The 13,170-nt window shown below is 45.5% G+C and overlaps 1 protein-coding gene across 3 annotated transcripts in view; it reads right to left on the reverse strand.

The window, feature by feature from the left end:
* Positions 1 to 13,170, reverse strand: part of ALPK1 (alpha kinase 1) — a 102,796-nt gene that overhangs the window by 47,519 nt on the left and 42,107 nt on the right. For all 3 annotated transcript variants that reach the window (XM_001507300.5, XM_039913811.1, XM_029076353.2), the window contains one exon: positions 8,308 to 8,462. In XM_001507300.5, coding sequence (XP_001507350.2) covers positions 8,308 to 8,462 — 155 coding nt within the window. The remainder of the gene's footprint in view (positions 1 to 8,307; positions 8,463 to 13,170) is intronic.

A 13,170-nucleotide genomic window follows, 5' to 3' on the forward strand; every position in this document is an offset into this window, starting at 1 on the left:
ATCCCACATGGGGGCTCACAGTCTTCATCCTCATTTTGCAGGTGAGGGAACTGAGGCCCAGAGAAGTGAAATGACTTGGCCAAGGTCATGCAGCAAATGGCAGAGCAAGGATTAGAACCCATGTCCTTCTGACTTTCAGGCCTGCACTCTATCCAGTACACCAAGCTTGATCCCTTTTCAGGGAGATCCCTCTAGCCTTTGAAAAGAGTCTCAGGATCATGGAAAAGCCACCAAGTCTTTGCCTTAGTCCCTTAAAGGAAGCCCTTGAGAGAGCAGGAGAGAGGAGGGGAGAAAGAAAGAGAGAACAAGCCCCAGGTCAATGCTTCCTTGCCCTCTAACCCAATCTGATCCTCCTGAGGGTCAATCGATCAATCATATATATTTATTTATTTTCATTTTTAAAGTATTTGTTAAATGCTTACTATGTGTTTAACGCTGTTTTCAGTGCTGGGGTAGACACGAGTTAAATGGGTTGGGCACAGTCCCTGTTCCCCATGGGGCTCACAGTCTAAGTAAGAAGGAGAATAGATATTTAATCCCCATTTTACAGTTGAGGAAACTGAGGTCCAGAGACATGAAGTGACTTGCCCCAGGTCGCCCAGCAAGCAAATGGCAGAGACAGGATTAGAATCCAGGTCCTCCAACTCCCAGGCCACTGTTCTTTCCACTAGGCTGCTCCTGTACTGTACTGAGCACAGAGTGCCGCCTTGGCTTTGTGACCTGTAGAATTGCCCCTCTAGAAGTTATCCCTTGAGATCTTTTGGGCAAAGGGCTAGACGAGCTAACGGAATTGGAGCAAAATATGATAAAGCGTTGGACAAACGAAAGGACCGACGGAACAAGGCCAATATTCAGTTGCCTGATTCTCTGCTCCCTTGCTCTCATTACTAGTGCCCCCTCCCATCCCAGCCTGCTCCGCCCCCCTCATCCCCCCCAGCCAAACACAAAGTCATCAAACCACGTGGAGCTCACCGGGATCATTACACGAAATCCCTGCACTTAAACGGGCATTTCCACTTGCTTCACCTTAAAACTGAGTCTAGAACTAAACACCCTGAGTACATTTCGAGGGACTCTGGTCAAAAGTTTTGCAAAAGTGTATTTATGAGGCACTTGCTGTTCTCTTTACTGGAAATGACTTAGTTTTTCTTCAACGCTTGACAAAAGTTGCTTACATTTGCCTCTTTTCTATCAAATTGTAAACATCGTTTGCAGTGAAAGCCTCCTGTTTTCCCTTGAAATTTTATGTAAGAAAAGAGAGGGAGGGAGAGGGGCGTGGGGGGGGGGGAAAATCCCTTTTCTTGACTAATACTAATAATACAGGTCAAAATGTCAGGCAGTCTACAATTAAATAGAAAACAAAAAAGGTTTCCCTCTTTTTTCCCACAGTACAATAGCGCTGGAATATAAATTACCGACGAAGATGAAATAATACTTCAAAGCCCACAGGGCAAGGCAGCGCAGTGTTTACAAAGTATTTTCAATGGCACGATGAAACATTAAAGACGATGGTAACCCACAGACTTTTTGGGGGGAGGGGGGTTTAGTGAATAGTCTAAAACTAGCATGAGGTAGGATTTTAGGTCCCTATTGCCTATGACCCCATGATATGCTTTGTTTAACAAGGGCAGCTGCAGTTATCAACAGATGTTTCAGCAATAAATAATTGGTATCATCTCGGAAAAGGCCCATCTACCTGGGGAGAGGACATAATACCAAAAACACTGCTCTGCTATTACAGCCACATTAATCTCCCATCTATCCAGGTTTCTTGGGGAGTTTCCTGCAGGTGTTTTTCCTGGGAGAGTGGAGACAAACTCTCTCAAGTCAGGAAGCTTTGTGTGCATTGTAAGAGAGGTTGGCCTCCGCTATAAATTTCTGTCTAAGGCCACACACCAAAAAAAAAAAAAAGGAAGGGGAGAGAAAAGAAGAAAAGCAAATGCAAAACAAATTTTTAAATTTCAACAAAGTTCTGCTTAGAGATTACAGCAGTAAGAACTCTTCTTTTGCCACTGGCTTCACCAGAGCAGAGAACGAAAAGTGTTGAGCGGTTGTTTGAAACTTGCTGTTTCTCGGCTATTCTATTCTAGTCTTTCATTATTAACCAATAGAAGCAGCATAAACTGAATGTGTGATTAGGGAGTCTGCAATAGTTTACAACCCAAGGGTAAAGATATAGAACTCTCTATATGAAAGCATATATAGAGATATATATTTGCTGAACTGCTCGATATGGGATAGGTATTTAACATGGGTAAAATTGGTCTCTTGAATTAGAAGAATAAAAAAGATCAGCAACTTGCAATTATAAAGCTTTGGGGGAGAGGAGAGAAGGATTGAATAAAGGAAGTTGAATACTGAAACAGCAACAGTTGGATAGTAAATAAGGGGTCAAAACTGTAATTAAAATAATTAAAGTTTGATTGTCTAACTTCAGCGAAGTGAAATAAGTATATAATTTCATAGTCAAAAGTAAATTCCATTTTTTACAGCTATTATAGTTGTACCAAGCCAAGGAAACAGTATGTGGTTTAAGAAGGTGCTGGGTATAAATGGTGGCTCTATTTCTCACTATTTACAAAACAAAGTGGTTTAGTGATTGTGTATGGAGACTATACAAAAGGGACACATCCAAAGAACCATTTAGTGGGGGTGGTTTCTTAATTGATAACTCCGTAGGTGAGACCAAGAAAATGTCCAGAAACCACTTACTTGGAACGGAGACCAACTTGGCTCTCTGGAGAGCAACAAGGAAGCCTTATAGATTTATTGATGGTTTTGTTATTGAGTCACTATCAGATCTGTGTGGAATGTAAACAGCTTGAAATTTCATTGTCTCAATTTTAGGATTTGGGAAACGATTATCATTATACGGGAATATGACTAACCAACAAAGACCGGGGAAAGCACTTTGAAAATACAGAGCCCTTGCAGAGGCATTTCACCAATTCAAAGTGGCTTCTTCTTCTCCTAACCGGCATCTGGGTTTATAGCCTCTGTAGTCTGTCTCTAACTCTCTGCCTGGTAAAACCAGGACAGTGCTGACTGTAAGCTCCTCTAGCTTGTAAGCTCGTTATGGACAGGGAACTTGTTTGCTAATTCTACTGTTTTGTTCCCTCCCAAGTGCTTAGTACAGTGCTCGGTACATAGGAAATGCTCAATAAGTAACATTAATTGATCGGTTGATCCGAGTCAACATAATCTCTGAAAGAGAACAGAGGAGGGGACCGACTTGAGAAACCTAAGCTTAGGAATCCAACAACAGTCGTAGTCTTGTGCCACGGGTCTTCATATTCTCGGGCTGAGGGGGTGAGGGTGTTGTCTATCATCCTACCTTAGCCACTCACCTTATCCCATCTGGATTACTGCATCAGCCTTCTTACTGACCTCCCATTCTCCTGTCTCTCCCCACTCCAGTTCGCACTTCACTCTGCTGCCCAGATCATTTTTCTATAAAAATGTGCAGGACAAGTCACCCCCGCCCCCCGCCTCAAAAAACTCTAGTGGTTGCCCTTCCACTTCCGTATCAAACAAAAACTCACCATTGGCTTTAAAGCACTCTATCACCTTTCCCTCTCTTACCACACCTCGCTTTTAAGCCCGTCAAACGGCAGGGACTGTCTCTATCTGTTGCCGACTTGTTCATCCCAAGCGCTTAGTACAGTGCTCTGCACATAGTAAGCGCTCAATAAATACTATTGAATGAATGAATGAATTCTACAACCCAGCCCACACACTTTGCTCCTCTAGTGCTAACCTTCTCATTGTGCCTCAATCTCGCCTGTCTCGCTGCCGACCCACGTCCACGTCCCACGTCCCACATTCCTGTAGCGGCCCCCGTCCCGCCTTCGGCCTGGAACGCTCTCCCTCCTCAAATCCGACAGACAATTACTCTCCCCCCTTTCAAAGTCTTATTGGAGGTACATCTCCTCCAAGAGACCTTCCCAGATTAAGCCCTATTTTTTCCTCATCTCCCACTCCCTTCTGCATCGCCCTGACTTGCTCCCTTTGCTCTTCCCCCCTCCCAGCCCCACAGCACTTATGTAGAGCACTTACGTACAGATCTGTAATTTTATTTATTTGTATTGATGACTGTCTTCCTGTAAACTGTAAGCTCGTTGTAGGCATGGAATGTCACTGTTTATTTTGTACTGTACTTTTCTAAGCACTTAGTACAGGGCTCTGCACACAGTAAGCGCTTAATAAATGTGAATGAATGAATGAATAATAATGTTGGTATTTGTTAAGCGCTTACTGTGTGCAGAGCACTGTTCTAAATGCTGGGGTAGATAAAGGGTCACCAGGTTGTCCCACGTGAGGCTCACAGTTAATCCCCATTTTACAGATGAGGTAACTGAGGCACAGAGAAGTTAAGTGACTTGCCCACAGTCACACAGCTGACAAGTGGCAGATCCGGGATTTGAACTCATGACCTCTGATCCCAAGCCCGTGCTCTTTCCACTGAGCCACGCTGCTTCTCTATGAATGAATGAATGAGTGTCTATGATCAGAAGGGCACAATGTCAGTCACTGGAAGTTTCTGCCACCACATACCTTGGAAATTTTGTCTTGCCTTATGCTGTCGAGTCGTTTCGGACCCATAGCGTCTCCTTGGACCCATCTATCCCAGAACACCCCACCTCCATCTGCAATCGTTCTGGTAGTGTATACATAGAGCTTTCTTGGTAAAAATACGGAAGTGGTTTGTCATTCATTCATTCAATCGTATTCGCTGAGTGGTTACCGTGTGCAGAGCACTGTACTAAACGCTTGGAAAGTACAGTACATGAAATAAAGAGAGACAATCCCTGCCCATAGTGAGCTCACAATCTGGGGGATGAGGGGAGACAGACATCAATACTAGTAAACAGGCATCGATATAAATAAATAGAATTATAGATATATATACGTAAGTCCTGTGGAGCGGGGAGGGGGGGAAAAGCAAAGGGAAAGAGTCAGGGTGATGCGGAAGGGCGTGGGAGCTGAGGAAAAGTGGGGCCTTCTTCCACACAGTAAACTTGAGTCTCCGCCCTCAACTCTCTCGCTTGCCACTGCTGCCCAGCACAGGTGAATTTTGATTTTGTAGTAGATGGCTTTCCACTCGCTAGCCACTGCTCAAGCTAGGAATGGAATGTGTATGCCTCTGCTTGACTCTCCCGCCCATAGCTGAGACTGGTAGAATATTGGAAACTCTCCAGGTATGATCCTTGGGAGGGAGACTAGAATTAGTATTCAGAAAAAAAGAAGAGTTTGACCCGGGTGACACCACAAAAGAGATTAGAATGTAAGGTCATCAGCAATGCGATTACTGGGTCAGTCCAATGCCAACAAAAGTCAAATTCTGTCTCCAATTGCAGCAATAGCGTACATGGAGGAACGGTGCGATGACTGTTCCTTTGCTTTGGCATCCAGCGGGATGATGAGAAATGTAGCAGTTGACAGCCCTAACGTTTCCTCTATTCCTAATTCCTAATTTCAGTCAAAGATGGGAAATTAAACACTACTCTGTCCTTAAGACAGTTATCATAGCCCCTAAGAGGAGCTTAGAGTTCTGGCTTAGGTCTGATCTGATATTGCCACCTTCCACTTTCTAGAGAGAGTATAAATCACCACCAGGTATTCGCATGGAAGCTAAAGTTGTTTCTTCCAGAGATTACGGAATTGACAGCCTTCAATTCTCAGTGAGAGGAGTAAGTGGGGATGGTGAGTGTTTCAGTGCAATACAATGAAAGGTAAACTAGACCCACTTACGCGTCATTCATTCATTCATTCGTTCGTTCGTTCGTTCGTTCGTTCGTTCGTTCGTTCAACCATATTTATTGATGCTTACTGTGCAGAGCACTGTGCTAAGCGCTCGGAAAGTACACTTCGGCAACAAATAGAGACAACCCCTACCCAACAATGGGCTTCAAGTTGAAGACAGAGTCTCAGCCAGTACAGTCTTGAACCCAAGACTCAGTTCCCAAATGAAGTTTTTCTACCAGTTCAACTTCAGTCAAAGGTCAATTTGTAACACTGGATCTGCATGGAGTGCACAGGAATCATAACTACTGCTTTCAACACACTGGTATTTGCCCCTTCCCTTCTTCCCTCTTTGACAGCCCTCGTCAACTGGTCACTTTCCAGTGGCCTCTTCCCCACTGCTTTCAAACATGCCTATGTATCCCTTATCCTAAAAAAACCCCAAACAAACCTCCTTGGACCCCATGGCTCCTTCCACTTATCACTCCATCTCCCTCCTACCGTTCTTTTCCAAAATCCTGGAGTGAGTTGTCTCCACCCGCTGCCTCCACATCCTCTCCTCCGATTCTCTCCTTGACCCCCTCCCATCTGACTTCCACTCCTTCAGTCCATGGAAACTACCCTCTATAATGTCACAGATGACCTCCTTCTTGCCAAATTCAGGGGCCTTCACTCCATCTTAATCCTCTCAACTTCTCACCTGCTTTGGACAATGTAGACACCCACTCCTCCTGGAAACACTATCTAATCTCGGTTTCACTCACATTGTCCTCTCCTGGTTCTCCTCCTATCTCTCTGGCTGCTCTTTCTCAATTTCTTTTGCAGGCTCCTCCTCTGCCTCCCACCTTCTAACTATGGGAGTCCCTAAAGAGTCAGTTGTAGGTTCCCTTCTATTCTCCATCTACCCATTCCCTTGGAGATATCACTTGCTCCCATGGCTTCAACTGCAGTCTCCATACGAATGATGCTCAAATCTACCTCTCCAGCCCTGATCTCTCTCATTCTCGACAGTCTCGCATTTCTTCCTGCCTTCAGGAAATCTCTACTTGGATGTGTCACTGATTCCTCAAACTTAATATGCCCAAAACAGAACTCCACATCTGCCCACACCAACCCTATCCTCCCCCGTCTTTCCCATCACTGTAGACAACACTATTACCTTCCCTGTCTCACAAGCCCCTAACCTTGGCATTATCCTTGACTCATCTCTCATTCAACCCACATATTCACTATCACTAAATCCTACAGGTTCTACATTCATACACTGCTAAATTACACACTTTCCTCTCCATCCTAACTGTAATTATGCTGATCCAAGCACTTATCTTATCCCACCTTGACTACTGCCCCAGCTTCCTGGCTAACCTCCTTGCCTCCTGTCTCTCTCCATTCCAGCCTTTACTTCACTCTGCTGCTCGAATCATTTTCCTAAAAGCTGTTCGGTCCACATCCCCCGACTCCCCAAGAATTTCCGACGGCTTATCCGTCCACCTCTGCAACAGACAGAAACTCCTTACCATTGGCTTTGAAGTGCTCCATCGGCTCACCCCCTTTTACTTTACGATTTTTCCCACTACAACCCAGCCCAGACACTTTGCTTCTCTAACGCCAACCAACTCACTGTACCTCGATCTCATCTATCCCACAACCGACCCCTTGCCTCCATCTCCCTCTGGCCCGGAACTCTCTCCTCGTTCATATATGACGGACCATCAGTCTCCCCTTCTTCAAATCTTTATTAGAATCACATCTCCAAGAGGCTTTCTCCCATTAGGCCCTCATTTCCTCTACTCCCTTTTCCTTTTCTGTGTTGCCTATGCAATTGTATCTGTACCCTCGAAGCACTTGAAATTCACCCCACCCTCAGTCCCACAGCAATTAGGTACAAATCCACAATTTAACTCTCTACCCCTTTAGACTGTAAATGCCTTGTGGGCAGGAAATGTGCCTACCGACTCTTGTATTTTAATGTCCATCTCTCCCTCTAGATTGTAAGTGTCTTGTAGGCAGGGAACATGTCTACCAACACTCCCAAGCACGTAGTAGAGTGCTCTGCATACAGTAAGAGCTCAAAAAATACCACAGGTAGATGGATTGATTGAAGAGGTAATATGAGTATCTCTAGGAGGGTCTGACTGGCAACACCTCTCTTCATGATAGATGGTGAGCCCCACGAAAAGCAAAGACCGTGTCTGATTCCTACCTGTGTATGCCCTCCCAGGGCATAGTACAGTGTTCTGCACACAAGCACATGTTTTTACTACCACTATTATCACCACCACTTCCCTAGGCTGTCTTATCATGGATAACCGGCCTATTCCCATTAGTTTCTTCTCATATCACTGACTTGGGCAGTGGGTGGGGAATGTCTCTGTTATATCTTTATACTGTACTTTCCCAAGCGCTTCATACAGTGCCCTGCACCCAGCAAGCGCTCAATAAATACGACTGACTGACTACCTGAGGGTGGGTATCTCGTTTCGCAAGAAACTCGAGATATCTGGACTCTGCTTAGGCCCTCGAATGTAGCACTTGTGTGGGAGCAGGTGGCCCTGTGCTTCATACCAGTAACTCAAGCAGCCTGGCGCCGATCACATCCTGCAGATTTGTTTTGTCTTCGGGGTCCACGGCTTGTTTGTACTGCCACTTCTCTGGCACGAAGGGCCACTTCATCTCCTTTGCCTCTTGGATCAGGGTCCTTAACTCGCTGGGGAGTGAAGCTGAAAAGGTCAAAGAGCAGGTGAGGAAATTGCAGGCAAAGAAAAGGCGGTTCAGTCTCAAAAGCTATGATGAAGCACCTCTACCGCCGAAAGCCTTATTCTCCCTCTCGGCCCCTTGTTGGTTCTCACTCAAAGAGGAACGATGAGAACCTGTCTGTCAGAAGCTCTGCCTGGCTCGCTCTGCCCTACAGGTAAATTGGGGAAGTCAGGCATTAAAAAGCGTTTTAGCAGGAAGTGAAGCACTCCATTGAATGGCTTTGTGTGAAGAGCCAGAGGAGGGAATGAAGGAAATGTGTTTTCCCTGTAAAATGAGAAAGGGGATGACATTTTTTTGGCTGAGTGACCAGAACTGACAGCATGGCTAATGGATACCCTATCACAAAACCCACTTCTGCTTCCCACCTCACACTTTCACTAAGATCGGTGGCAGGGTCCTGGGTGGGGGAAGGGGGGAAATCATGACCGAAAGGACTGAAAAGCAGATCTGAAAGGGCATAATCAGAAAAAAAAAAGCTAGACTGAGTCTAGAGATTATTACTCCAGATGCGGCCCCCAAATCACCGACTGTGTGAAATAAGATGAAGAAAAAGGAGATGGACAAAAATAAATTAATGGCAAAATTCAAGTTGTAAACTCTGGGCCCAATTCTCCCCTTTGAGCCACGGAGGGTAAAAGCAACTCTTCCGCCTTCAACACCTTTTCAGGCATGGCAAAGCAAAAGGAAGTCTGTTTCCCAGTCACTCCATTTAATGGTATTTGTTAAGTGCTTGCTACGTGCCAGGCACTGTACTAAGTGCTGGGGTAGATTCAAGATAATCTGGTTGTACGCAATCCCTGTCCTACACGGGACTCACAGTCTTAATCCCCATTTTATAGGGGAGGTAACTGAAGCACAGAGAAGTGAAGAAGTGACTTGCCTAAAGTCCCACAGCAGGTAAGTGGCGGAGCTGGGGTTAGAACTCTAGCTCTGTGCTCTTTCCACTAGGCCGCACTGCTTCTCAAGTGCTTCTCACTTAACCTACATGCTCTACATACCTCATAGAGCCACTGGCCAAACAGCATTGTTTCTTGGAGAGGAGTAGCCAGTGCACATATGGGGTAATCATAGCTTGTATCTGACCACCAACTCTGTCTCTGGCATGGTGTCTGGCGTGGTCCCTAGCCTAGCCAGCCACCCCCTTCTTTAGGGTTGTGTTTATCTAGGAAGTGAATGGGCACTGGAAGATTCAGTGCTGCTGTTTAAATTCAAGATGTCCAATGCATAATGAAGGAGCATTTTCCCCCCTTCTTCATTAAAGCTGAGAAGAACACCTTCTCAGGGATCATGGCTGCTAATTCTGTCGTTTGTACTCTCCCAAGTGCTTAGTACAGTGCCCTGCACATAGTAAATGTTCAATAAGTATGATTGATTGATTGAACATACTCCACCCAGATCCGTTACGGTTGGACACTCCTTCCTTTCCCAAGAGAGGAGAGGGGGACGGGTTTCACTCTTGTTGGCTCAAACACGTGCACGAAATATATGCTTCTTCCTTCATGTTTGAAGAGGATGGTACCACATATGATCACCACCGAATCACCTGGCGTGGCCTCGTGATGATGATGATGGCATTTGTTAAGCGCTTGCTACGTGCCAGACACTGTACTAAGCGCTGGGGTGGATACAGGCCAATCAGGTTGGATACAGTCCCTGTTCCACGTGGGACTCACAGTCTCAATCCCCATTTTACAGATGAGGGAACTGAAGCCCAGAGAAGTGAAGTGACTTGACCAAGGCCACACAGCAGACAAGTGGCGGGGGCAGAATTATAACCCATGACCCTCTGACTCACAGGCCCACTACACTACAATACACTATGCGGCTTCTCTAATGAAGGAATCCACAGCACAGTCTTGTTTGGTCAGGAGAGCCCCCAAGTTCCCTGTCCTCGAGGAGTGGACAAGAAGCAACGTGGACTAGTGGAAAGAGCACGGGCCTGGCCCTCAGAGACTCTGGGTTCTGGTCCCAGCTCCGATGTGTGCCCGCTGTGTGACCTTGGGCAACTCACTTCACTTCTCTGGGCCTCAGTCCCATCATCTGCAAAATGGGGATTCAATACCTGTTCTCCCTCCTACTTAGTCTGTGAGCCCTATGTGGGACTTGATTAGCTTATATCACCCAGCGCTTAGTACGGTGCTTGGCACAGAGTAAGCCCTCAACAAATACCAAAAGGAGGACCCACTTGGGCAGATGGGCTGGAAAGGCCGATGCACGCCCAACGGTTCCCAGCCCGAGGATGATACTGTGCGCACGTGAAGACTTCGATGTGTAGGTATGAGAAGCTGTACGGTGCAGTTGATAGAGCACGGGCTTGGGAGTCAGTGGGTCATGGGTTCTAATCCTGGCTCCGCCACTTCTCTGCCGTGTGACCTGGGGTGAGTCACTTCACTCCTCTGGGTCTCATCTGTGAAATGGGGATTGAGATCGTGAGCCCCACGTGGGACAGGGACCGTGCCCAGCCCGATTTGCTTGCATCCCCCCCAGCGCTTAGTATAGTGCCTGGTACATAGTAAGCGCTTAACAAATGCCACAATTATCCTTATTATCTCCGTCGTTAAGCGTCTGCATCGACCACTGGCGTCACCCGGTGCTGTTTGGAGTGCTGCTTCTTAGGCTCCTGATCTCTCCAAAGCATCTGCTCTAACAGAGCCACCCCATTCCTCATTGCCTCAGAGCAGATGGGGCTGTCTGCCACTGTTACCTCCCAGAAGGGCCCTGCGGTGCTGCTTTGTTCTGGATTGTGCCTCGACGTATCCTTAACATTCTTCCGTTCCCAGCCCCGCTTGTCACTGCCCCTCTTCGCTACACAATATTCAGTAGTTGCTTGGATACCCTGCCGTCGACCCCTCTCCTCCTACTCTGCAAAGTCACGTTGAGATGGGCCTTGCTTCAGTGGCACAGACCGAATGCATTTTGGAGCGACTCTCGTGATCCCCCCTTCTAATCTGATGATAACAAGGGCCTACTGAATAGAACAGCCCGGCATAGTGGATAGAGCATGAATCTGGGAGTCAGAGGAGGTCATGGGTTCTAGTCCCGGCTCCGCCGCTGTCCGCTGGGTGACCTTGGGTGAGTCACTTCTCTTCTCTCGGCCTCAGTTACCTTATAGGTAATTTAGGGATTGAGACTCTGAGACCCATGTGGGACAGGGACTATGTCCAACCTAATTACCTTCTATCTACCCCAGTGCTTAGAATAGCGCTTAACAAATATCACAATTAATATTATTATTGGAGCACAGGCCTGGGAGTCAGAAGAACCTGAATTCTAATCCTGGCTCCACTACTTTTCTGCTGCGTGACCTTGGGCAAGTCACTTAATGGCCTTGTGTCTCAATTCCCTCATCTATAAAATGGGGATTAAGACCGGGAGCCCTGTGTGGGACATGGACTGTGTCCAACCTGATTAGCTTGTATCTACCCCAACGCTTAGTATAGAGTCTGGCACATAGTAAGCACCTTACAAATACCATTAAAAAATATCAGTGATCTTTCTGGAGCATGACAAGTTCATATCATATTATTGTAGTTGGAAAACTAGCCCTTCTGATTGTGGTGGTCTCATCTACATTTCTCAACTATATTGTTCATTGGCCTACGATCAGTTTTTTGGAGGAATGAATTGTCATATAAAAGGATGGGAATTTTTTATCTGCAAAATCAAGCGCTAAACTCTTCTCCCTTTGTCACTGTCATAGTCCTAGATGTGTATGTGACTGGTCTCTACAATCCAGATTTCTGCATGGGTTTGCATTCTTCCCCTGGTTCTGAACCAACCAGGGAATGGATATGTTTACTGTTATACTGTACTCTCCCAAGCACTTAGTAGACTGCTCTGCATACACTAAGCATTCAATAAATGCAGTTGAATGAATGAATGAACAGCCACTGAGATTTGGTTTTATTAGTATCAAAATACTTCCAATTTGGTGTTTTTATAATCAACAATTTTGTCTCAGTAAAGACCATAAATGTCTTGGTTCTTGTATCAGATTCCAATAAAGTTAAACTCACTCAAGGCTCTCACTAACCAATTGCTGTTGTTTAGAACCAGCATTTTCTAATTTCCTGCATACAATTTTTCATCTATTTCTGTGCCATCTGACCACAATTCTCCCTCTAAATAGGAATTTTTCTCGAACTTACATTTACATCTATTATTTATTTATTTATTTATTTACTTATTCAATTTCAAAACAAAAACATATCTTTTAACCAACATCTATTCAAGTGCCCTATCATGTTCTTCTGGTGGTACTCCCCATTAATAATACATTAACCAATCTATTCTTTTGCACCTTCTACAATTCCCAAATTTGGTGACCTCTATGAAAACTCTGAGAAGCAGAACACAATCCAAATGGGCAAGCTCCTACCATCACACATTCCAAATGGTGTAGAGTCCTCCAATAAAACTGCAGAACCCTGAAAATGGATCTGGAGAGAAACATATTTGGTACCTGCTGTTCGACAAAGTATTTAATTTCTTCAAGAAAGGGGAAAATATGATTTTTTATCAGTTAATTTGGTTCTCTGGGGCCTAAACACAATCTATCCTTTTCCTCTACCCATTTTCCAGATCTTCCCTTTTTCTTTTCTTTTTCCTGTAGGGTTCTAAAGCCTTTCCAGTTTTTTCTCTCTCCAGAAATCATCAAGATTTGAGGGAACT

This window comes from Ornithorhynchus anatinus, chromosome 12 (genome assembly GCF_004115215.2).
Source record: "Ornithorhynchus anatinus isolate Pmale09 chromosome 12, mOrnAna1.pri.v4, whole genome shotgun sequence".
NCBI lineage: Eukaryota > Metazoa > Chordata > Mammalia > Monotremata > Ornithorhynchidae > Ornithorhynchus > Ornithorhynchus anatinus.